General features: G+C 44.6%; 1 protein-coding gene across 1 annotated transcript in view; it reads right to left on the bottom strand.

Annotated features, from left to right (window-relative positions):
- Window positions 1-25,192, bottom strand: part of strip2 (striatin interacting protein 2) — a 45,401-nt gene that overhangs the window by 5,733 nt on the left and 14,476 nt on the right. The window contains exons 6-16 of the mRNA XM_072673988.1: window positions 21,008-21,076; window positions 19,486-19,592; window positions 19,243-19,370; window positions 18,864-19,052; window positions 9,748-9,980; window positions 8,047-8,112; window positions 7,701-7,764; window positions 6,552-6,623; window positions 6,288-6,362; window positions 5,301-5,398; window positions 2,140-2,266 (exon numbers count right to left, since the gene is read on the bottom strand). Of these exons, the coding sequence (XP_072530089.1) occupies window positions 2,140-2,266; window positions 5,301-5,398; window positions 6,288-6,362; window positions 6,552-6,623; window positions 7,701-7,764; window positions 8,047-8,112; window positions 9,748-9,980; window positions 18,864-19,052; window positions 19,243-19,370; window positions 19,486-19,592; window positions 21,008-21,076 (1,228 nt within the window). The remainder of the gene's footprint in view (window positions 1-2,139; window positions 2,267-5,300; window positions 5,399-6,287; window positions 6,363-6,551; window positions 6,624-7,700; window positions 7,765-8,046; window positions 8,113-9,747; window positions 9,981-18,863; window positions 19,053-19,242; window positions 19,371-19,485; window positions 19,593-21,007; window positions 21,077-25,192) is intronic.

Here is a 25,192-nt window from a genome sequence, read left to right as displayed (position 1 = left end):
TTCTGATTTTATAGTATTTTTAGATTGTTTATAGACCCTGGCAGTATGTTTCTGTCTCCATACCTTTGGTGTGTAGGGAATCAGCTCATTAATAACCAGTGTGAGTGCTTCAGATAGCTTCGCCCAATCTAATCTAACTTTGGGCCTTCAAATTGCGGTGAATCTAGCAGCACACAGGTTGTCCACTCACTCACATCATGCCACAAAAAAATCAGTCTAGAAAAGCCAGGTTACAAAGCCAAGGTTCTAGGGGTCCACCAAACTCCAGTCAGGAGTCATTCTGTACAAATCGAGAAAGCTGGAGTGGATGCCCTTCCAGAAGCTTTCCAAGAGCAAGGCGTAAAATCCTCTAGAAAGCGACAAAGACCCCAAGAACGACATTTGAAGATCTCAAAGCCTCTCTTGCCTCAGTTAAGGTCAGAACTCAGGACTATTCATGACTCAGCTATCAGAAAAAAACCCTGGATAAGAAGAATGGGGTCCATGGCAGAACAACACAGAAGAAACCACTGCTAACCAAGAAGAATGGACTCCACAAGACCTCTGAAGGTGTCCTGCTGTGGTATCTGGCACCAACATGTTAGCAGTAGATTTGTTAAGTCCTGTGAGTTGTGAGGTGGGACCTCCATGAGTAGCCCAACTGGGAACCAGAAAGTTTTATCCCAAGGTTCCACGTTGGTCCCCACATTTGGATCCCCACCTGGGTCAGGGATGGGACCAAGTTGGGTTAAGCATGGGTCCTATCTGTGTTGTACAATGCACATGGGCACTAGATGGGACCCATGTGAGATTACGGTGGGCTGCAACAATGGGATCCATTTGAGAAGCCCAACTGAGTCTCAGTACAAACCCACTCAGACCCGCCCATGCTCACCTGGAACACACCTAGCCCACGTTCCACCCATGTGAGCCCCACATGATTGATGATCCATGATGTCGCTGGTTCACCGGCTGTCCTTTTTTTGGAGCACTTTTGGTAGGTACTTAACACTGCATCCTGGGGACACCCTACAAGACCTGTCTGTCCTGTCTGATGTTTTGGGGATGTTCTGACCCAGTTGTTCAGAACATCACAGTTTGGTTCTTGTCATTTTTCCTGCATTTAACACCGTCATCACCTTTAACAACTGACTGTTTACTTGCTGCCACCCCTTGACAGACGACACTGTAGATGAAGATAGTTATCTAGTGGTACTAATGTTATGGCTGATTGGTGTACCCCTTCATCAACTGCATGCACAAAGCATCACACGCCTCACATCACATTGAGTTGTTAAGTAATCTCAAATGAAACTGTGGCATGGCAGCTTCCTTACTCCATTAGCCTCACAGCTTCAGCGCTAAACTAAAAAAGCCACCCTCGGACCCCAAACATGTATTGGCTGACCTGCTGCCTATGTGGTAGGGGTAGAGCTGTTCACAGGACTGTCTCTTTAAGGGACACACAGTAGTAATAGAGATTGCAGCAGTGCACCAAAAGATCACACCAGACCCTCTGCAGCTCCCTCTGCGGCCTGTTCCATCTGTCTCCACCAGCAGATGGCGCCAGACTGCACGATTCTCCTAATCCACTTCACACTCACATAATCATAACCAGGAAAAATGAGATTGTCTTCACTCATCAGGCAGGATTAGACTGAGCTGTACTGACAGCACCACGCAAACCAAAGCCCAGAACACTCTGTTCCCTCCTCCTTTTTTTCTTTCTCTAAAATCTAGGTCTTCCTCTCACCCCTCTGTCTCGTGGTTCTGCATTGAGATGGTGCCAGGACATACTGTTTGATGTTGGAAGGCAAAGATATCATATTATCGTGTTGAGCTGAGTGTTTTCCTGGGCTAGCTGGAGAATCTTCTCTGCTGCAGTTTATATATTTTTTATATATACAAGCTCCCTCAAAATAGACCTTAAATCTCCTCAGTCTACAGTACGAGACATTTGCTTTTATTGGAGGAGCCTGGTTTCTCTCCCTCTCTCTCTCTGCTGGAGATGAATGGTGCTTTGAGTGTGTGCCTATCAGCCCAGTGCAAGATCAGTTAGCTGCAGGAGGTGAGAGGAAAGGGAGAGAGGGAGGGAGGAGAGGTTGGGAGTGTGAGGCTGAAAGACCCGGGGAGATGCAGGAGCACAGAGACGCCTCTGACCTGGTAGATGTGGTTGAGCTTGAAATGCTTGAGCAGCAGCAGCAGTAGAGCAGAGATGGCCTTCACTATAATCTCCTTGTGTCTGTTCACATCGATGCCCAGCTTCATGCTCTGGAGGACAGTGATCCTGTATCCACCACAGTCACACCCACACATACACACAGAAGAAACATTATACAGCAGCATTCAAAAGTTTGGTACTTTATAATATGCAACAGTTGGATTCACTGGGCCGGGTCCGTGAGTGGGTCAGCAGCCCAATGCGCTGCCACTGCGGCCTTAGGGGTCACAGGTCATGCTGCTTCGCTATCAACAATTGGCTGTGCTCTTTCTGGGCGGGTAGATGTTGCTCTCTCTCTCCGCTCATCACTCTTTAAGTGATGTCGAACGGCACAGGCATCCTCTGAGCGTGTCAGCTGCATCTGTGGCGGTGGCTGGTTTTACATGTATCTGTGGATGCCCTCCTAGTGTCGAGAGCATTGCTAGTGCTATGGGGAGATGGTGGGTTTATTGACAGTACCAAACTAAGAGAAAAAGGACCCAGAATGGCATGGCGTTGCCCTCAGGAAACATACACTTTTTTATATTAAACCATCCCTTGAATTAAAATAAATAAATAAATAAATAAATAATAATATGCATTGTCAAAGACATGTCTCTGTTCAACTCAATTAGGGGTAGAAGGGTTTGACATTTCATCTGAGAAAGAAGTAATCCTTTCAGGAACCAGAACAACCACATGGGACATGGTGTCAGCAATTAATAAAATAAATATAACTTTTAATTATTTTTTATTGAAATAACTTAATAAATAAAATACTTATATGTGGATATATATGCAAAAAGTATATCTAGGTATTAAAAGACATATAGTTTGCTTTTTCAGTCAGTTCTGCCCTTAGGGCAACATTACGCAGTTAGATCACTTTTGTGCTACAACAGTGGTTCTCAACTCTGGTCCCGGGGGCCCCCCTGCCCTGCAGATTCTAGATGCTTCCCTGATTCAAATGCGCAGCTTGTTATCCTCACTTAATCTCAGGTAATCCCTTTTTTTCCTCCAGTTTGGTACTGAAGAAGGTACCCACCCACCCAACCATATCTCCTGCTAGCACTAGCAATGCAGGGTAGGGTCTCCTCAGATACATGCAAAGCCAGACGCTGCCTCCTTTCCAGCTGCTACCGATTCAGACACTCCCAGAGGAAACCACCAGGCCTTCAGCTTCACCACATCAGCTAATAGACACACCAGTGCCGGCCAACATGAGACCGCCATCTATCCACCTGGAGAGAGCGCGGCCCGTGGGTCATTGTGGAGTCACATTCGACTCGACTGCTGAGCCATTCAGACTGAAAGGTCAACAGGGACTCCCAAGCTCCCGAAAAAAAACCTTTTTTTATTCCATAAAAAATGTAAAAATGCCAAAAAGGGTTAATAAAGGAGAAAAAAATATGCAAATGTTAAATAAACAGTTTGGACATCCCACTAAGTTGGTACTTTGTAACGCCCCCCTTGGCAGGTCTCTTGCAAACACTTGTAGCCAGCTGTAAGTCTCTCTCTCTCTATTCTTGTTTTGGGAATTTCCACCCACTCTTCATTGCACAATCGTTCTGCGATATCCTTGGGTTGTATGGCATCCACAGATCTACCCACAATGATGTTCAGGACAGGGGACTGTGAAGGCTGTCCCAAAAGCTTCAGCTTGTGTTTCTTAAAGTAGTTTATAGTGGATTTGTAGTACGACTTATTGAGGAGTCAAGATGTAAACCCACCCCATGAGGATTAGCCTTCTTACAGTCGGGAATTTCCTATATGCAATTCCCAATGTAATCCTAACTAGTAGGAACCTGAAGCTACTCAAGCTCAAGCTACTCAAGCTACTCAAATAAAGCCAAAGTCTAAATAAAGGTGCCCAAAGGTCCTAACACTGGTCCTAAGTTCATGTTTAGTCAGAACAGCATTAAAGAAGAGTTCCTAGGCAGAATGAACGACTACAGGAATTATACTTAGGCTTCCACACAGGGCCAAGCCTATTCCCTTCACCCCAATTCTAATCACCCACTACAGAACAACCTCTTCATCGAGGTGATCAGCTAGACGTGTCCCTCTGTCAGTGCTTCGCTGGGTTAAGCCCACCTCAACCACCCAACACTTTTTACACTTGAATGTGGCACGGCAGCCACTACGGCCTGATACTGGCTTCACAAGGATCCTCAACCCTAAGCCTGTTTTCGACGATTGTCCTTTTGTAAAAGTCCTCGTTTTTCCAGCTTTAGCTTCCAGAATCTGCTCATATTTAGCGCTACGACCTTAAACTATTCAGTCTATTGTGATAGTGCCATAAGCAAGGATTCCTTCAAATGGCTCTTCCATGCAGGTCATGATTTTGCAAACAATGCTGCACAGTAAAACGGTGCCCAACCACCACGGCCAAACCATCCTGCAGGTCCTTCGCTGGCAGTGCTTTGTCTTTCTGTCCAGCTTACAAGCAGATCTTGCCTTGACTTCCACAGTTCCACTTAACTGCGAGCTGGATATGATCTGCTATCTTTTTATAGCCTTCCCCTGTAGGCATCAATTAACTTCATTTTCAGATCCTCAGCCAGCTGCCTAAAAGGAGCCCACTGTTGTAGGGTGGTTAGCACAAGGTTTGAAGAGCCAGGGACTTTATTATGCTCTGGAATTGCCGTCAGCTGACAAGGTCGAATGACGAAGCTTGACATGACATGACATGACAAGACCAGTCCGAACGAGCCAAGTAATCAAATGTTTTAAACAGCCAGTCAACATTGGCGTTTCTGATATTTTTAATATATTAATTTCTTGTCCGTGTAGGGTGTCGTCCTTTAGGTTTGATCAGCACTTTTCAAATACTGTGCATTCTAAATATTAAGCTTATGGTCTGTAAGTGCATTCGCACTGTTACACAACCCCCCACCCCACCCCTCCAAAAAAAGACGTTGTATGAGTATGAGAGCAAAATAAGTTTTACCCTTTTCAAAAACCCTCCATTTCAAACTTTTGAATGGTAGTGTACACACAGACCCACAGCTTCTAAAACCGAATCGTGTCGGCCTTTCATGCACCACTTCAGACAGAGTCCTTGAGGTGCTGTACTCGATAGTGCCTGTGTGGGGGTGTTTATGTGTGGGTGCAGGCTTACGGCATCTCCTCAGGAAGAACATCAGCGAGAATGTTGATGGAGTCAGTCTTGGCCTTGGAGGTCGGAGCTGCAGCCAGGAGCAGCTTTAGAAGGGCAATCTATAAACACAGTATCATTAATGTAACATTAATGCTCGTTGCAGCCTACCGTCCATTAGCCCAGTTAGTGTACAGGACAGCAGAGAGAAAGACAGACACATAGAACGTTATTGATGTTAAAGTAAATTGCAGAAAAGCCCCCCCCCTTACATTTCCCATAAACCATCTAATGATGGACATAGGTTAATACTTTAACAACACATCTGGCCATATGAACATACAGCACAGTAGTTACAGCTATGTGTTGTTTGCGTAAATATCTATATGGCGGTTCCGATGTTTTCCAGGCCGGCCTTGAGAGTGACTCGACATTGAGGCTCAGATGTTTTAGCTGCCCACCTTTGGAGTTACCCTACATGCCGGCTTGGATGTTTCAAAGACCCACCGCTGAAGTTTTACAGGCCTGCGAGTGAGATTTACTTGGTGGTTCTGATGTGTCACTGGTTTGCCACTGGAGTTATTCTACACAGAGGCTCAGATGTTTCCCAGGCCTGCCGCATGAGTTAATCGACATGCTACCACCAGAGTGACTCCAAAGGTGGGCCTTTTTTTAAACATATGAGCCAGGATGACCAAAGGTCACCAAAGGTGCCCTGCATGCCAGCTCAAATGTTTGAGGCCCACCTTTGGAGTTACTCCACATGCCGGTTCAGATGCTTCACAGGTCTGCACCTGGAGTTACTCTACATTATGGCTGGGACATTTCCTGGACTGGCTAGGTCTCTACATTACGGCTTGGAGCCTCTAAGGCCTATCAGGCTGAGTGGGACTTTTCCCCTGCACATAAGGACTCCCTTTGGGCAGCAAAGTGACTTTATGCCTTGGTCTGGAGAGTCTGACCCTGGCCTGACTGCACTAGACTGGACTGGTTTTAGTAGGAATTACTCACCACATACTGGGAGAGGCTGGGCAGCATCCCTACGTATAGGATTTCTGCAGGGGTCTCTTCTACTTCTTCTTCTCCCTGGCCAATCAGAACATTAAGGGCATCAGAGAAATAGCACTCATGGCTTTTAGTGGGTAACGAATAAGGCTGCATTCCCACTATTTGATAAATATTCAAGGTAAGTGGATACCGTCCACCACTGTCCACTATACCATAAGACATGTATTCTTACCAACCAATAGTAACGTTAGACTGCTGACCACTCACCATGGTCATAGGGCACTGCTGCAGCTCCTCCTCTCTTTTGATCTGCACCTCAGCGATGGAGACGTACTTGTGCTGCAAGGGGCAATAGGGAGAGAGAATGAGTGAATCGCCATGGTGACCAAAGAGGGCAATCTCGTCATGCTTAACATAAAGACATATCAGTGACCAGCAGCTGCAGGACCGCAACGCTCGGCCGCTAAGCTCTGGCATGTATGTCAGTCACACTGGTGGAGAGGTGGTATGTAAAAGTACTGATTGCATTCATAAGGTTTGCTCCTAAAGGCCCCCCACCCTGCACTGTCAAGCTCCTGCACTGACCTAGTTCCAGCCTCAGATTGGGAAACTCAATTTTGGAAGGCAGTCAGAGCTCCAGGAGAAGGCTACATCTTCCTGATATACAATACCAGGCCAACCTTTGGACACGCCAGTGTGAATTTTGTTTATGAGCAAATGCTTAATATGCTTGGGCTGTTATACAGCTGCACCCCTCTGCTTTCCTTATAATATTACTAGTTAATATTAATAATATTGTTACTGATGATGTGTTATTTATGTGTTATACTGATGATATGTGTAATTTAACATAATTAATATAAGTTATTCTTGCTATTATTACTCTATTAATAATATTGCTGTCACACAAAGGCATTCAATATTGCCTGAAGCAATAATTCAATTGTGATGAGTGGTTTACTGAAATATCAGCTATATCAAAAACTCTGATGCTAGCTAGCATAAATAAAGCCTATGCTAATGTAACGGATGCCTTTGCTGCAGTGGTCTAGTATCCATTATTGGTAGGTTTTACAGTTCCAAGTGGCCTTAACCACAACATACAGCTATGAGCTATCATTACCTTGTCTACTGCATGAATGATTTTCTCTTAAATATGTACGATGTGCATTACTCCACTCAAAAAAACACGCTGAGGCATTAAGGGATATGTAGTGCCAATAGTGAATTTCCGTGGCCTGTAGTCCAATTGACCAAAACAAAAATGACCACTGTGATTTTAGTGGGACAGCAACATTTTACTGGGGCATGTTCCTCAGTAAACCAGGTCTAATGAGGCCCTGCTGGACATTTCTTTCAAATATTTCCCTAAAATTAAACAAATTAAATAAAACACTCATGGAAAAGGGGTCTTACCTGTTTTAGAGTCTTCACACTCTCATGAATTGGTCTGGGCAGCCCAACCAGGGTTTCTGTATCACTGCAAACATCAGCAAAACAAGGACTCACTGATGTGAAGCACTGAACGCTATTTGAGTACTAACAGCACCCCCTTGTGAAGGATCTTGGACATGCTAAACGTGCGTGAGTTATCTTCGAATCGAATCTTATAAAGGCTTAGGAATAAGGACCAGAACCGTACTGCAGATCCAACTAGATCACAGTATGCTACAGTGTGTGTACAGAGTGTGTACAACAATCTCTGAAGCTCCTGAAGGCAGGGAGACGGATCAGCAGAGCACCGTCAAGTGGTCAGACTTACTTTCCCAAGGTGAAGCCGATGAACTTATTCCTGCTGGTCTCCAGGAAATGCTCAATGTCTTTCTCTCTGTGGACAAGACGAAAGGTGAGGGTACAGTGTGGGACAAGAAACATACATATCCATGAAGTTTAGAGTCTACACTATATGGACAAAAGTATTGGGACACCTGCGCATTCCTTGTTTCTTCTGAAATAATGGGGATTAAAAAAAGACTTTACTTTGCCTTTGCTGGAATAACGGTATCTACTGTCCAGGGAAGAAGGCTTTCTACTTGACTTGCTGGAGAATTTGATTGCAGTCAGCGGCAAGAGCGTTGGTGAGATCAGGATGTTGGATGATGATCACCACCCAGCTTATCCCACACTAACTCCCCTGATTCATCAATTCATCAGTTCCACAGCCTAATGTTGGGGGGCTTTATACCCCTCTAGCCCACACCTAGCTCTAAGCATGGTGCCAGCAGATGTTGTCATGTTTATCTGCTCCAGAGAGTCCTATTCTATTGGGAGTACTATAGGGACTAGACAAGGTGTGTGTGTGCATTTGCACAAACCGTGTCAGCAATGGTGCAACTTAAAGTAGCTGAATGCATTCGTTAGAAGGGGTGTCCACAAACTTTTTTATTTTTATTTTGGATATATAGTGTATTTATAGAGTCGATTTTAAGTTTCATCAAGTTATCGAGCTGAAGTAATCATGCCAGATCTAACTCCAGCCGATTATGGGCTAAAAAAACATCTGATTTACTGCACGTATGATATTTTATGACTGAGCAGAATTTGTGTGTATGTGAAAAGTAGTGGCTGCAGGTGCCCCGGGGGTCCGTCCCTTTACTAAGAGTGTTTACAGAACCCGTCTCAGCACCTCGCTAACCACTTAAAGCCTCATCAGTCACGCTGCAGTGCCCCCCTCCCTCTCTCGCGCTCTCTCTCTCCATGTCTGTATTCAGCACTGGAGCGCAGCGCTGCGCCACGTTTCATGAGTAAACACACGTTTGTAAAGTCGGAGCGGCTGCGGTAAATAATGCATGAGCTTACAGATAACGAGGAGTATTTGATAAGGCTCACAACTGCGCTCGCAGCCACGTCTGCCCCAGATCCCTCTCTTTGCCTCTGCCTCTGCCTCTCTGTGTCCCAGCCCACACAGTCGTGCATTATTCATATCCCAGGTGCAGACTTCAGTAAAGTCGCTTGTTTTCCAGAGCTGTGGCAGGGCTGAATGTATTTAAGGAGTTATGTGCACAAACGTGACTTAGGGCCCTACCTTACACCCTACGCAAGACGTATCTTACTTCCCACCAACAGTCTATTTTCAGGCCTTCCGCCTGCGTCGTTTTAAAGGCAGCACTGCTTGTGAATATATCTATGCTGATAGGCGCGGTGGTCTCGAAATGAGGGGTGCTCAGGTCAATTTCTGGCATATCGCTGTGTAACAGCCTAGGCAGACGTCAACAGTCAGACGTTCGTTGCTATCCTGGCAGTGAATTGTCAACACAGGCGCGTGCAGCCAGGCGGCTTTACACCCCTGAAATAGCCATCCGGCAAAGTCAGACCGCACCTGGCTCTTAAAGGGAACGGCGAGAGACATCCTGATTGGTTTATTACTGCACGTTACGCCCCCCCCAAAAAACCCCACCCGTGATTAATTAGTGGCACAGCAGGTTCTGCAGCCTGTGCTGCAGTTCCAGTCTGTCTGCTTTACCTGACTTTAGGGGCCCACGGCAGCCCTTTAGGGAAGGACACTCTGTCAGTGGGGGGCCGCAGAGGGGGTGGAGGGGGAGGTGGCTGGATGATGACATCACGATCCAGGGGGTCCACCTCGCCCTCAATGCCGCTGTCCACATCCTCACCGTCGTCTTCCTCATCTCGAGCGTCATCGTTCTTAAAGGGGTCGCGCTCGTTATAGGTGTCCAGGCTGTCCTGCTTGACCAGAGGCTGCGAGAGAGAGAGAGAGAGAGAGAGAGAGAGAGAGAGAGAAAGAGAGAGAGACACTGTGTTAAACACTCCTTAACCCTGCTTGACAGCCTGTTTCACCCTGATGCTGAGTCTCTTTGCAGAGCAGAACCGTCTTTCAGGACCCTCTGGGTATGGATTCATCATATACTGAATATATTGTATATATAATCTTGACCTTGTCTGCTCCAGGGGGCGCTGTAGCGCTCTGACCCTAATGAACAGAGCACATAACCCACTGGCTCTAAACATGTTTATAATATTATTATAATGACTACTATAATGATTGGGAAGTGGCTGAATTCCTTCATAGGAACTTTGTGTTCAGAGGTACACAAAATTGACAAAAGTATTGGGACACCTTCTCTGTTATTGTCTTTTCTGAAATCAAGGGTATTAAAAAAGAGTTGATCCTGCTTTTATTGGAGTAACTATCTCTACTGTCCAGGGGAAAAGGCTTTCTACTAGATTTTGGAGCAACATTGCTGTGAGGATTTGATTGCAGCTTAAGTGAGGTCAGGAGCACCTTCAATCATCACCAATAGGTTCATCAGGTTTATCTGCTCCAGAGAGTCCTATTCTATTGGCCGTACTTCTCTAAGTACATCTATATCCCCATTTGGAGCAACTTAGAGTACATGAATGCATTCAGAAATAAGGGTGTCCATAAATATTTGGATACATAGTGATCCAAATATTGAAATGAAGCAATTTTGTAGACATTTTTGAAAGAAAGTCTAGACCACATCAGGGTCATGATCCAAATACACGTAGCCTCTGCATTTCCGTGCTGAGAGAGACTAACATCAGGGTGATCCTCAGGCCCTCTCCCGGCCTTTTTCCTTTCCTCATCAGGCATTCCTCTCACGCCTAGGTCCAGAAATCCATCTTTCTCGCAGAAGACATTCATTATCTGGTTGTGAAACTCACCCACCTTCAGGCTACAACCCATTTCATGAACTTACCATTCCAGTGGCCTCTGGGAGCAATACCAAAAGCCCTCCCTGTGGCCTAGTGCGCTTCAGAAACAATGGCACACAGTTCTTTTGTGCATTCCGGGTGTGCAGATTGCCAGGCACAGACAAATCAACCAATCCCTCACATCTCTAGTGCTGTTCAAACACATGAATGGCAAAGTCCAGAGCAAGCATCAGGCATGGGTTGCATTAGTGGATCGGGTGTGTGGTGTTTTTTCCCCCGGGTGTGATGTATGGGTGTATGTGCAGCGGCTCGGTGGGTTCAGTGCAGAGGTGGAAAGTAACAAATTAGAACTACGCTTATTACTTCAGTACATTTTCCCTTGTACAAACCCTTTTTTTGCTATAATAATAATAATAGCACACTATATGGACAAAAGTATTGGGACACCTGCTCATTTATTGTTTATTTGAAATCAAAGGTGTTAAAAAGAATTGATCCTGCTTTTGTTGGAGTAACTGTCTCTACTGTCCAGGGAAGAAGAAGGCTTTCCACTAGATTTTGAAATAGCATTGCTGTGAGGATTTGATTGCATTCAGCGACAAGTGCTTTAGTGAGGTCAGGATGTTGGATGATGATCACCACCCCACCTCATCATCCCCAACTCATCCCAAAAGTATTGGATGAAGCACCACCATCCATCATTCAGAGAACACAGTTCTTCCACTGCTCCACAGTGGACCCAATGCTGGTGGGCTTTATACACCACTAGCCCACACCTGGCATTAGACATGGTGCCAATAGGTCCTATTCTATTGGCAGTACTTCTCTACAGGGACTAGACATTTTGGGTCAGCAATGGTTGCAACTTAAAGTAGCTGAATGTGCTCATTAGAAGGGGTGTCCACAAACTTTTGGACATATAGCGTATGAAAGGGATTTAACTGATCTATTCAGTTTTTTTATATTTACTAGTAAAACATGTAATCAGTCTCCATTCTCAAAGTTTTCTCCTTTAACAATGACTTTAAGCTTTCTATAGATCAAATAATTCCCAGGTTACTAAAGTGAAACTCAATGTAATTAGTGAAGTGTAGTGGTGTAACAGATCACACGGTTCGGATGTGTTTGTTCCCTTGAATTAGTGACCTTTATTCTGACACAGTCTATTTGTTCATTTGTATTAGTGACTCTTATTCTGACACGGTCTGTTTGTTCGTTTGTATTAGTGACTCTTATTCTGGCACAGTCTGTTTGTTTGTATTAGTGACTCTTATTAGTGACTCTTATTCTGACATGGTCTGTTTGTTAGTTTGTATTAGTGACTCATATTAGTGACTCTTATTCTGACACTGTTCGTTTGTATTAGTGACTCTTCTTCCGACACAGCCTGTCTGTTCATTTGTATTAGTGACTCTTATTCCAACACGACCTGTTTGTTCGTTAGTATTAGTGATTCCTATTTTGACATGGTCTGTTTGTTCATTTGTATTAGTGACTCACATTTGTGACTCTTATTCTGACACGGTCTGTTTGTTCGTTTGTATAAATGATTCTTATTTTGACATGTTCTGTTTGTTCATTTGTAGTAGTGACTCTTATTCTGACACGGTCTGTTTGTTCGTTTGTATTAGTGACTCTTATTCTGGCACGGTCTGTTTGTTCGTTTGTATTAGTGACTCTTATTCTGGCACAGTCTGTTTGTTCGTTTGTATTAGTGACTCTTATTCTGACACAGTCTGTTTGTTCGTTTGTATTAGTGACTCTTATTCTGACACAGTCTGTTTGTTAGTTTGTATTAGTGACTCATATTAGTGACTCTTATTCTGACACTGTTCATTTGTATTAGTGACTCTTATTCTGACACTGTGTCTGTTTGTTAATTTGTATTAGTGACTCTTCTTCCGACACAGCCTGTTTGTTTGTTTGTATTAGTGACTCTTCTTCCGACACAGCCTGTTTGTTCATTTGTATTAGTGACTCTTATTCCAACACGACCTGTTTGTTCGTTAGTATTAGTGACTCTTATTCCAACACGACCTGTTTGTTCGTTAGTATTAGTGATTCCTATTTTGACATGGTCTGTTTGTTCATTTGTATTAGTGACTCACATTTGTGACTCTTATTCTGACACGGTCTGTTTGTTCATTTGCATTAGTGACTCATATTTGTGAGTCTTATTCTGACACTGTGTCTGTTTGTTCGTTTGTATAAATGATTCTTATTTTGACATGTTCTGTTTGTTCATTTGTATTAGTGACTCTTATTCTGACACGGCCTGTTTGTTCGTTTGTATTAGTGACTCATATTAGTGACACTTATTCTGACACGGTCTGTTTGTTCGTTTGTATTAGTGACTCATATTAGTGACTCTTATTCTGACACTGTGTCTGTTTGTTCATTTGCATTCGTGACTCATATTTGTGAGTCTTATTCTGACACTGTCTGTTTGTTCGTTTGTATTAGTGACTCTTATTTCGACACGGTCTGTTTGTTCATTTGTATTAGTGACTCTTATTTTGACATGGCTGCTCAGTCTGTGTGGGAATACCACTGTAGCTGTTATAGCTAAACATCGGCAATTAATCTGCAGTTCGCGAGCGTCCCAAACCGTGTGGGTGGGTGGTGGGTTGATCCGAACGAATCATAAATTCTCGGTGGTCTGTCACACCACTACTCAACTGACTTTACAGTAAACCCTTCATTTTCAATTAGGTAAGTAATCTTCTGCATTAATGCCCTGACGTGTATTTGGGTGGACTGTCACTACAGCAGCCCAGCATTTGTGAAAGCAGGACCCTTCAGCACTCTTTCCAGCCCTGGTGTCGTGCTGTGACCATGAGCGGCGGTGAATCAGCCGTGATCGGTTGCTGCCTATGAGAGAAGCCATTCTGCCAGCTAGTGAGAGGGAGTGAGTGTGTGTATGTGTGGGGTTTCGGCCTAAATCAAGGTGGAGATGGACAGACATGAGAGTGAGGGGAGGAGACAAAGAGAGAGAGAGAGAGAGAGAGAGAGAATGTCTGGTGCGTTTACTACATACTATACAGCCATGATGACCCACAGCCAGCCTTATTTCTAAGACCTCCCACTACTGTAGGAGGAGAGAAGAGGAGAGAGAGAGGAGTGCAACAGCCCAAGACAAAGAGAATGCACACAGAGGGGTTCTGGGTAAAGACCTGCTTCTTGGCAAAGGGACTGTCTCCTTCCAAGCTATCAACAAAGGCACTCTGTAAGGACACAAGGAAGAGAGGGGGATGAGCCATAAAGAAAAGACAGAGAGAGAGACAGAGACAGAGAGAGAGATGCTGTAGGCTAATTGTATACTAATCACTATACTTTAAGGCCTAGTGGTTCTCAACCCTGGTCCTGGAGTACCCTCGGCTCCCATCCCTCCCCCACATTTTCCCCCAGAGTTTTTCCTGCTCCCAGCATCCCGATCCAGCTTATCAGCCCAGTGACGAGCCGTGAACCTCGACCTCACCAAAACAGACGTGGAAAACATTCCCAAATCCCAAAACTGTTACATCACAGTCTCTGTGGTGGTGCTGATGCTGGAGAGCAGCTCGTCGCCTCCAGACTCTGCTAGACTGTGACTAAATGGATCCTGACTCCCTCGTTAGTGTTGCACTATAAAGGGAGGGGCTATTGAGTTCACTAAGGCTGCATTCACACAGCAGGTTACAGTGGCCCAAATCCAATCTCTTTGGTCATAGGTGACGCAGGTGTGTGGTCAGAGTGAACGGCAAATAACACTTTGGACCTCTTCAGACCGCCAGCCCAATTTATTTTCCGAGATTTGCAAATCCGATCCAAACCACATTCGGATGTGGTTTGAAATACAACTACAATCAGATTTATACAGAATCTAAACTCAAATCGGATTTCCAAGTTTCTTTTGCGTCGCTCACGACACGCAATGCATCAGACCACGTCAAATCCAGAGTGACCTCCGTCTCTCCTGTTTCTGTGTAGGAAAGCAGCTCGTTAGCGCCTATGCCATTACCATAGCAACCCATGCAGATAGATATCACCGATCCGATCTGATCCGATCACTTGCAAATAACAGTGTGGACAGTCAGCTCACCAGATCTGATTTGAGAAACAAATCCGATTGGCCTCCAGTCTGAACACAGCCTAGGTCCTAGATCGGACACGAATCCGATCTGCTGCAGTGCGGCTCGGTCCAAACAGCCAGATCAGAATTCATGTCATTTTTATGCAAAGCTTTGCTCTTTGGAGCATTCGGGTCTGTTTAGGAGCGTGAACTGTTCAGGCGAACGTCAGATTTAGGCCACATTAAAAACATCGGATTTGGTGAGAACATCAGATTTGGGCCACTTCACCTGCTGAGTGTTCCCTAAGTAGCGCTAGAAACAGGAAAAGACAAAGAGGAGACAGGAAGAACCCCAGCACTAGTGTCGAGAACCGGTGCTATAAGGTATCGTTTATTCTCTAGCACTTGTTTACGTGGCGGTTGGTGTAGCGTAGTAGGTAACAACACCATCATCCCTAGGGTTCGATTCTGCGGCTGGCTAAGTACAACACACTACATTGGCAAGACCCCTAACACTGCATGCTCCTGTAGTTAATGTAAACCCGTCCTCTTGCCTTCAAAATAGCCCTGATCCTGGAGCGCACCGGTCTTTGTCCATTGTAGTCCACTTCTCCATGGCTGGAAGTCATGTGTGTCCATTTCACACACAGGTCTGAACTTACACTTATGGACAAAAGTATTGGGACATCTGCTCAGTCCTTGTTACATCCGAAATCCAGGGTACTGTGTTGGAGTAAGTGTCTCTACGGTCCGGGGAAGAAGGTTTTCTACTACATTGTGGAGCAGCATTGCTGTGAGGATTTGATTGTAGTCACAAGATGTCCAAGAGATGGTGCTGATCTAACTAAATACACACTATTAAAAATACTTGTAAAATGTAATAATATAAACTTAATTTTCCTGTAAGGAACAATTCTGATGCCCCCGCCCTCACATTTATTACTACTTTAGGTGTGTAGAATCAGACTCGGCTGCAGATGATCAGAACATGGTTAGAGAGGATTCTGGAGGACCCTGTCTTAGATCCAAAGAGGTCGAGCCCTGATGATGTTTTTGATGAGTTTCCTCTTTCTGATGGTAGATGCTGTACTATGACTTCAGCTGTGGCGAGACAGCACTACCTGTAGGTCCTGTGGTTTTCGGATTACTGGAGACCTCTTCACTCATATTTTGTGGTCTTCGCTCTCTTGGCCTGACCTGACCATGTTGGTTGGTGCTTATAAGGTTCACCACTTTACAATTAAGGAATGGCTGATACAGGGGCATCATTAGACCCAGTATACTAAGACATGTGGACAAAATCATGTAGTTATTATTATTATTATTATATGTGTATTATTATTAAATATGAATACCAATAATAATATTAATAACAATATTTATATTATTACTCAAATTATTATTACATTATTAATAATAATAATAATTATATTATTAGTAGCTAGTATTATTAGGCAGGAAGATTTCACATGTAGTTGTTACTATTATCATTATTATTTTTATTATTATTATTATTATTGTTGTTGTTGTTCTAAATATGAATACCTACTACTAATAATAATAATATTAATAATAATAACAACAACAACAACAACAACAATAATAATAATAATAACACCCTGATATTATTAGTCACATTATTATTAAATTATTATTATTAATAATAACAATATTATTCGTAGCTAGTAATATTAGGCAGGCAGAGGGGTACAGGAATGGCTGATACAGGGGTGTCATCAGATCCAAATTCACTAGGGCATGTGGACAAAATCACAATTTCACATGTAGTTGTTTTTATTATTATTATTATTATTATTATTATTATTACTACTACTACTATTGTTAATGTTGTTTTTTTAGTTATAAATATTATTACTACAACTACTACTAAATAAAATACTACTAATAAAAATTATATTAAGAAGAATAATAATACGAATAATAATAACACCCAGTTATATTTTTACTGACATGATTATTAACATATTAACAATATTATTACTAGCTAGTAATATTAGGCAGGCAGAGGGGTACAGGGATGGCTGATACATGGTTATCATTAGACCCAATTTACTAGAGCATGTGGACAAAAACACAATGTTATATGTAGTTGTTATTATGATTATCATTATTATTATTTTTTTATTATTATTGTGTATTATTATCTTTTTAACCCCTTTCCCAGACTCCTGCATCTACACCCTTCTTTCTGAAGGCCTCAGAGAGCTCCAGAGAGATCTGGCCATGATGGTGATCTTCTTCACCCCTCACTTCAACCATCAATCAAGAGCAGACCAGACTAAACGTCTGAGGTTTAAATAAGACTCTAAGACTCCTCCAGAATAATCCTCTTCAACCACATTACATGACTGTAAGTAAACTGAAAGTTACCCTTGATAAGACTGTCTGCTGAGAACCCACTACACACCATATACTGCTTACTAGTCTAGATTCAGAACCTCTAAATTCAGAATTAGTGTTTAGTAGACAACTGGACCCCAGCGATAGAGAGGGTGAACCACAGCAGAAATAGGGCAGCAGGTTGGCGGTTAGAGAAGCTGAGATTTCTCTAATAGGAATAAAAGGTAAAGGGAAGCAGGTCAGTCAGTGCTTTGCTAACTCTCACTCACTCTGCCTCTGTTGCTGCAATGCTGCAGCCATGTTTAGGTGATCAGTACATTAGTTCTGCAGTGGGAAAACGACGCTGCCGTGTTGCCTCTGGTGTGAGAGCATATGGAGAGGACTGTACACTACCCATCCGACTCTTGGGGTCACCATGTTTCACGTTCATCACTGTCTTCCTGCTACGAAGTGAAGCCGATAATGCACTTAATGGACAAAAGTATTGGGACACCTGCTCGTTCATTGTTTCTGTTAACAAAGTGTGTATCCTGCTTTTGTTGAAGCAACTGTAGTCTCTACTGTCCAGGGGAAAAGGCTTTCTACTAGATTCTGGAGCAGCATTGCTGTGAGAATTTGACTGCATTCAGCGCTGGGGCACCACTGGCGCACCACTATCCATTATTGCAGAGAACACAGTTCTTCCACTGCTCAATGCTGCTGGGGGACTTTATACCCCTCTATCCCACGCCTGGCATTAGGTGTGTGTTGTCATTTGGCTGAGAAAACTGAGCTTTATGAAAACGCTGACCTCACAGAGCATGAATGTCTCCTTACTTAGACGCAGATTTCAGATTTCACATATTTCAGATTTCCATGTAAATACAGTTCCATTACAGATATATGATAATTACGTTCTGCGTAGAGTTAGAATCTGCACTACATAGGGAGCAGTGTGGAATTTAGGATTATACCTCTGTGTTTTGTCTTCCTTCTTTGTGGGGTTTTAAGGTACTGTCGCCCCATGCGGGGCTTGCAAGCTCATGCAAGTGTTTTCATCTCTGTGTGGACGGAAATATGTTCAAAAAGGGAGGAAAATCTTCATTTTTTTAAATATCTGGATATGCATGGATGGGGCCAAAATCAGTACCGGTATCGTCCCCAAAATGCTGATATCGGCCCTGATTTGACGCTTCATTTCTATCTAAAAAAGCACATAATTACACTCTATTACCCAAAAGGGCTTTAAAACAGCTCACATATCAGAGTGCTGACATCACAACAAGGGGGTAAACGTGTGAGGTCTGGAGTTATCTCTAAGATACAGTTATCACCAATGCTGTGATATCTAGCAACCATTTGTTGTTGTGAATTTCCCCACTGCGGGACTAATAAAGGACTATCTTATCTTATCAATTATTACCAATAATTCTATTAATTTAATAATTTTAATAAGTTTAGCTTTTCTGTAAATAACTGACAATAGGTGTCTCCAAGCGTAGGGTGGGCAGTGGAGATGTGCTTTGTTGCTCGTGTGTGTGTGTGTGTCATACCCTGCGGCTCCGGCGTCCTCTCTTCTGTTGCTGCTGCTGTTCTATGAGCTCCATGGCGGAGGCTGGAGGTGAGGCGGCCCTCATGCTTCGGACCACCTTTATGCTGTCCTCTGGGAGGGGGGGCAGCTTCAGCTTCTCTCTGCCCCGAACCTTCATCTCCTGGAGCTCTTCAAAGCCTCCCAGAGTGAACTAACACACACACACACACACCCCTGACTGAAACCAAGATAATCCTCCCAAAATGTGAAATGTCATCATACGTTGAGTCTATTTGGGGTCAGAGAGTGACACCCCCTATGTTTGTTGATTAATGAACTGTGTGTGTTTGTGTGTGTGTGTGTGTGTGTGTGTGTGTGTGTGATGATGGATGGAGGCTGACCAGCACAGTCTTCCACAGCAGCAGCAGCACTTTCTTCATGGGGAAATGGGGGGCGCTCATGCTGCAGAATTTAGTTACCATGGTGAAGAGCAGCAGGGCGAAGGGTTCACCATTGTAGAGTGGGGAACCTGCAGAGGGAGGGGGCAAGGTTAATCACAGGGGACAAGTTCAACCACCAGCCATCCTGAGTGTCTCACTCACTCACACACACACACACACACACACACACACACACACACTCACCCAGTTCTGTTTTGAAGGACTCTCGAGCCGTCCGCCATTCAGGCTTGTCATCTTCCAGCTCCACACGGATCGTCTCCACCATCAGATACATGATGCTCAGCAAAACCCTGCACAACACACACGTTAACTCACACTGCTCTGGTGTGTGTGTGTGTGTGTGTGTGTGTGTGCACATTTGGCAACACCATAGCAACCACCTGAGACACCACAGCACCCACTTCGCAATGCCAAAGTAAACACCTTTGCTACCACAGCAACCACTTAGCAACACAAAAACAACCACATGGGAAACCAACTAGCAACACAATAGCAACCATCTAGAAAAACCACTTGGTATACCTGAGCAACCACTTGGCAGTACCATAGCAACCATCTTGCAACACCATTGCAGACACCTACCAACCACTTAACAACCAGCATGCAACACCACAGCAATCACTTAGCAACAGCATAGCAACCACCTGAGATGCAATAGCAACCACTTAGCAACCATCTGCGATACAACAGCACCCACTTAGCAATACCACAGTCACTACCCGGGATATAAAAGCAATCACCTTGCAACACCATGGCAACAACAATAAGCAACACCCTAGCGACCACCTGGTATGCCCTGGCAACCACTTAGCAACATAAAAGCAACCACATGGGACTAACTAGCAACACAATAGCAACCATAGCAGTACCATAGCAACCACCTTGCGACAATATATCAGACACCTACCAACCACTTGGTAGCAACCACCATGCAACACCACAGCAATAAGTTAGCAACAGCATAGCAACCACCTGGGATGCAATAGTAACCACCTAGCAACAGCCTAGCAACTGTCTGGAGGTAAGAACCACTTTAGCGGTGCAGCCATTTACTAGTTATTAGTGCTGCTGCAGTTAAGGTGCTTAAAGGAACCTGAAGGTTTTTCCAGAACAACCCAAAGAACCATGAAAGGTCCGTCAGGAACCTTATCTTTTTAAGAGAGCAGGAAAATCTGTCAACACCCCTCAGTAAGATTTGAGATGACCACCCTACAACCATCCAGGCTCTGGTGAATGGAGTAACTGGTCCCTAAACTGAGAACCAGGGCAAGTCTCATCAAAATGCACCCTGCTCCTTGCGTTCCAGCAGCCTAATCAACATGGCAAACAACACAGGGTCTCTAATTATGCCCCATTTACCAACAGGAATTTCTCACTGAGTGCGCAATCAATCAGAGAGATGCCACTAAAGTGAGCAGCGCAGGAAAAGGAAAAGAACAGCCCTCAGCACTCCAGCACTGGCAGGTGAGGCTGGATTTGTCAAGCAATAATCTCCCAGCTTAGACACTGAATAGTCCCTCTAGAACAGCCACAGCTCTTAGGCTAATAGAGAGGTGAAAAGTGAAGTGAGGGCTGGAGGAGATGGTGAGCATGTGAGTGTGTGTGTGTGTGTGAGAGAGAGAGAGAGAGAGAGAGTGGCAGCTATAGCTGTATACAACAAGGAAGGTTACATCATCAGGGAAATCAGTTCCAGAGGGCATCTCACCTGAGTTCAGTGCTGTCTGCCAGGGAGATGGCAGGTTTCCTGACAGCGCTGCTGCACGCCTGGTTATTACTGGATGGGATCCACAGAGAAACAGAACCAAATATAAATTCACACAGCTTCTGAACATTTTTTCGGACTTTTTTACATAACACCCGTGTTAGGGAACATGGGGGAATCATCATTAGCAGAAGAACAACACTTTATTAAAGAAATGGTTCAACAACTATTCAGCCAAGACATGTTTGGGAGGGCTTTAAAAGTGGACAAAAGTATCCCAAGATAACAACATGTCCATGTGGGGCCTGTATGGGTCGCCCAACTGGGACCCAGAACATTTTGTCCTTGGGTTCCATATGGTTGGCCTCGCATATGTATCCCTACTAGGGTCAGTGATGAAACCAGGTTGGGTTGAACATAGGTCCCATCTGGGTTGTGCACTGTATAGGGGGTCTAGATGGGACCCATGTGAGATTAAGCTCGGCTGTAGCGATGGGGCCCATTTGGGATGCCAAACTGGGTCTCAGTAAAAACTTATGGACACACCCACTCAGAGCCCATGCCCACCTGGAACCATCCTAGCCCACATTCTACCCCAAATGAGCATGCTGGGGTCATCTAATTTGAGGCCTGCACTTTTTTGCATGTCATTTCATGCATTATTATTATTTCTAACATAGATGTGCAAATGCACACACACACTCACAGCTTGTCTAGTCCCTGTAGAGAAGTATTGCCAATAGATTAGGACTCTCTGGAGAGATAAACATGAACCTATTATTGGTGCCATGCTGCCTAGCAATGCCAGGCGTGTGCTAGAGGGGTATAACCCCCCCCCAGAATTGAGATGTAGAGCAGTGGAATGATGGATGGTTCTCCATCCAATACTTTTGTGATGAGTTGGGGATGATGATGCTCCCTCTATCCAACCAGGATAAGGTTTTTTTTAAATACTCTTGTTTTTAGAAGAAACAATGAGTGAGCATGCGTCCCATTACTTTTGTCCATACAGCGCAGGTTTCTCTGTAGGTTTCTAATCGACCAAATAACGAATGAGCTTCACACAGCCCCCTGGTTTGGGTGGTGCAGTAACAGCTGCTGTCTGAAAGAGCCAAGGCTAGAGAGCAGAGGGTGTTGCTAGCAGAGGGGCTAGCTTGCTTTTGAAGTGGAGATCACAGAGAGCCCGCACTCCAAGCCACTTAACCATAGTGTGGCGAAAAGGAGGGAAGGAGGAGTGAAGGGAGAGGCAGGTGTCTGTTCTGCACGGTGGCTAATGGCTTTTTAGGCTGAGATGGCAACAGGTGCAGCGCTGCATATGCATTTGCTTTTGATGCTGAATGAATGTGGTACTGAATCTTATAACACTGCACACAAAAGGGCGTCACAGCCTGTCCAGAAGGGCTTCAAAGCTAGAGGTGGGATAAACAATCATTATGGCAAGTAAATCAAAATAGCCAGCTAGCAATAGCAGCACCATGGTCTGTTTCCATTTTCCTACAGTACTACTTTGGGTCTGCAAGTTTCTCAACTACAGCAATTTAGGGTAATTAATTTCACTTATCAGCCATAACATTAGTACCACTGACAAGTGAAGTGAAACACACTGACTTCATCTTCATCTACAGAGGCATCTGCCAAGGAATGGGCTCTACATATTAGCAAGTGTCTCGAATAAATGGTCAAGCATAAGAATCTGAGACACCATGAAAAGAACCAGACTGTGATGCTCTAGACGACTGGGTCATCAGAACATCTCCAAAACATCAGGCAGATCTTGTGGTTTTTTTCTGGTACGCAGTGGTCAGTGCCTACCAAAAGTGCTCCCGGAAAGGACAACCGGCAAACTGGCGACAGGGTCATGGGCACCTAGGGCTCGTTGATGGTCCCACCCCACAACTTACAGGACTTATTAAAGGATCTGCTGCTAATGCTGGTCTACCACAGCAGATACCACAGCAGGACGCCTTCAGAGGTTCTTGTGGAGTCCATGTCTCGAATGGTCAGATCTGCTGTGGCGGCACAAGGGGGATGGGCAGAGTTACATATCATACTGCAGCCGGCCAGATGCTAGAGATGCCAGACCACATTTAATACGAGTGTATGGAATAAAATGGGCTGCAGTTTTCCACTAATTAAGCTGAATGCCTGCTATTGTCCAAGAAGGAATGGCAGGTATTCTGTGTAGGTGAAACCACGCACAATACTTTCCCATCAGTCTGGATTTCGCTCTTGTGTCCAAAAAGTCCAGGACTGTAGTGCCGCTGACCACAGAAAGCTCTACAGTAGCTGAAGGAGAAAGCCAAAAACCTCAACCTCGCCAATGCAGTATAGGTTCCTTGTTAACAGCAGGATACAAAGTGATGGATCTAATCTGTTCAGACTCAAGTAAACAGGATGTCCACGTCCAATGTTTCTTTTTTTTTTTTAACCATTTTCTCCCCAGTTTGGACCGCCAATTACCCAACCCATATGTACTCTCCCACCCACTGCATGCGATGCCCCAACACTAAGCCAACGCCCCCGGAGAGAATCACTGCATACCCAGTGAAGCGATGTGGGGGGAAATCCCTATCTACCCACCCTGGGCCTGTCCAATGTTTCTAAGGCCCCAAGGTTAACTCCTCTGCTGCGTTCTCTCTTTACTGGCTTCCTGTAGCTGCTGCCAAGCCAAGACTGGACCAGCCCCTCCGTACTTGATCGGTCCCAAGAGCCCTTCCAGCTTCAAGTACGGCTCGGCTCGACCCGCCATCCTTTAAGATCCACGGTAAACGAGCGCCCAGACTTTTTTCTGTCCTGCACCGAAGTGGTGGAATGAACTTCCCCTGGGTGTCCGAACAGCAGAGTCCAACGCTCGCTGTCCTCAAACCCAGACTGAAGACCCTCCTCTACTGAGAGGACTTAGGGCGAGTGTAATGTGGATTACTGTGTCTCCAGACTGACTTCTGTATTTAGTAGAGTCTAAGCTTGTATTTCCAAAACGGGAAGTATAAAATGTTCTGATTTTAAGCAATGTTGGATCTTCTCTACTTATCCATTCTTAATATCATTGGCATTCAATGGCCTTTAAACATTTCCAACGACAGTGACAATAATATAACACAGAGCTTGTCTATGTCCAAAGTCGAGGAGTGTTGGTCCAGCATTGGTGCACCAGGCTATTTCCCTCAACTCTCAGCAGTCCTGTGGAAGGCCAGAGCTGAGCTGTCTCATTAGAGCTGGTCTGGAAAGAGCACCACAAATCCAGCGCCAGCAGCCAGGCCATGACAGAGCTGTTTCCAGCTGCTCCCTCGAGAGAAAGAGGAAGAGGGTAAAAATAGATTTGACTCCGATTCCACAGGGCTGTGAAGGGGACCGAGGGTCTAAGGCCGCTGCCCTCTCACTCAGCACTGCTGTCTTGTCCTGGAACAAAGCACTTAACCCTGGGTGCTTCTGGAGCAGTATTCCACCCCTCTCCCTACCCAGATACAGGCGGCCTTGAAAAAAAAAAGGCCAGATCCCAAATACACTATATGTCCAAATGCACTCGTCTAGTCCTTGCACTCGCCCCACCAATTAGAGCAGATAAACATGAACCCAATGGCACCATGCTGCCTAATTCCAGGCGTGGGCTAGAAGGACACAAAGACCCCCAGCACTGATCTGTGGAGCAGCTGAAGAACTGTATTCTCTGGAATGATGGTCAGTCCTCCATCCAATACTTTTGGGATGAGTTGGCCTCTCTTATATGCAATCAAATTCTCACAGCAATGCTCCAAAATCTAGTAGAAATCCTTCTTCCCTGGACAAGAGAGACAGTTTCTCCAAGAAGAGCAGAATAACTCTTTTAATACCCTTGATACAAAATTTAAATAAAACAATAAGCAGGTGTCCCAATACTTTTGTCCAAATAGTGTATATACAATGTCGGTCAAATGCCTTTTAGGGTTGCAATTATTTTTGAGGAAAATGATCGCATGAATAAATACTGTATGTGAGACAGTGTGTGTGTGTGTGACTGTGCTACACTGGGAGAAATGCCAAACCTCACACTTTTTACCCCTCGTTGTGATGTCGGGTCTCATCAGCACTCAAGGCCTTCAGCTGTTTGAAACCCCTTTAGGCCACAAGATGTTCAATACATGCTTTTAATCAAGAGACTTTAAGTAGCGAGGGCAGCGGGGATGGCTACTGCGGCCAGTGAAACTCGCT

The sequence above is a fragment of the Salminus brasiliensis genome, chromosome 2 (genome assembly GCF_030463535.1).
Source record: "Salminus brasiliensis chromosome 2, fSalBra1.hap2, whole genome shotgun sequence".
Classification (NCBI taxonomy): Eukaryota; Metazoa; Chordata; class Actinopteri; order Characiformes; family Bryconidae; genus Salminus; species Salminus brasiliensis.
The sequence above is the reverse complement of the archived record's forward strand: the minus strand, read 5'-3'. Positions and strand labels throughout refer to the sequence as shown.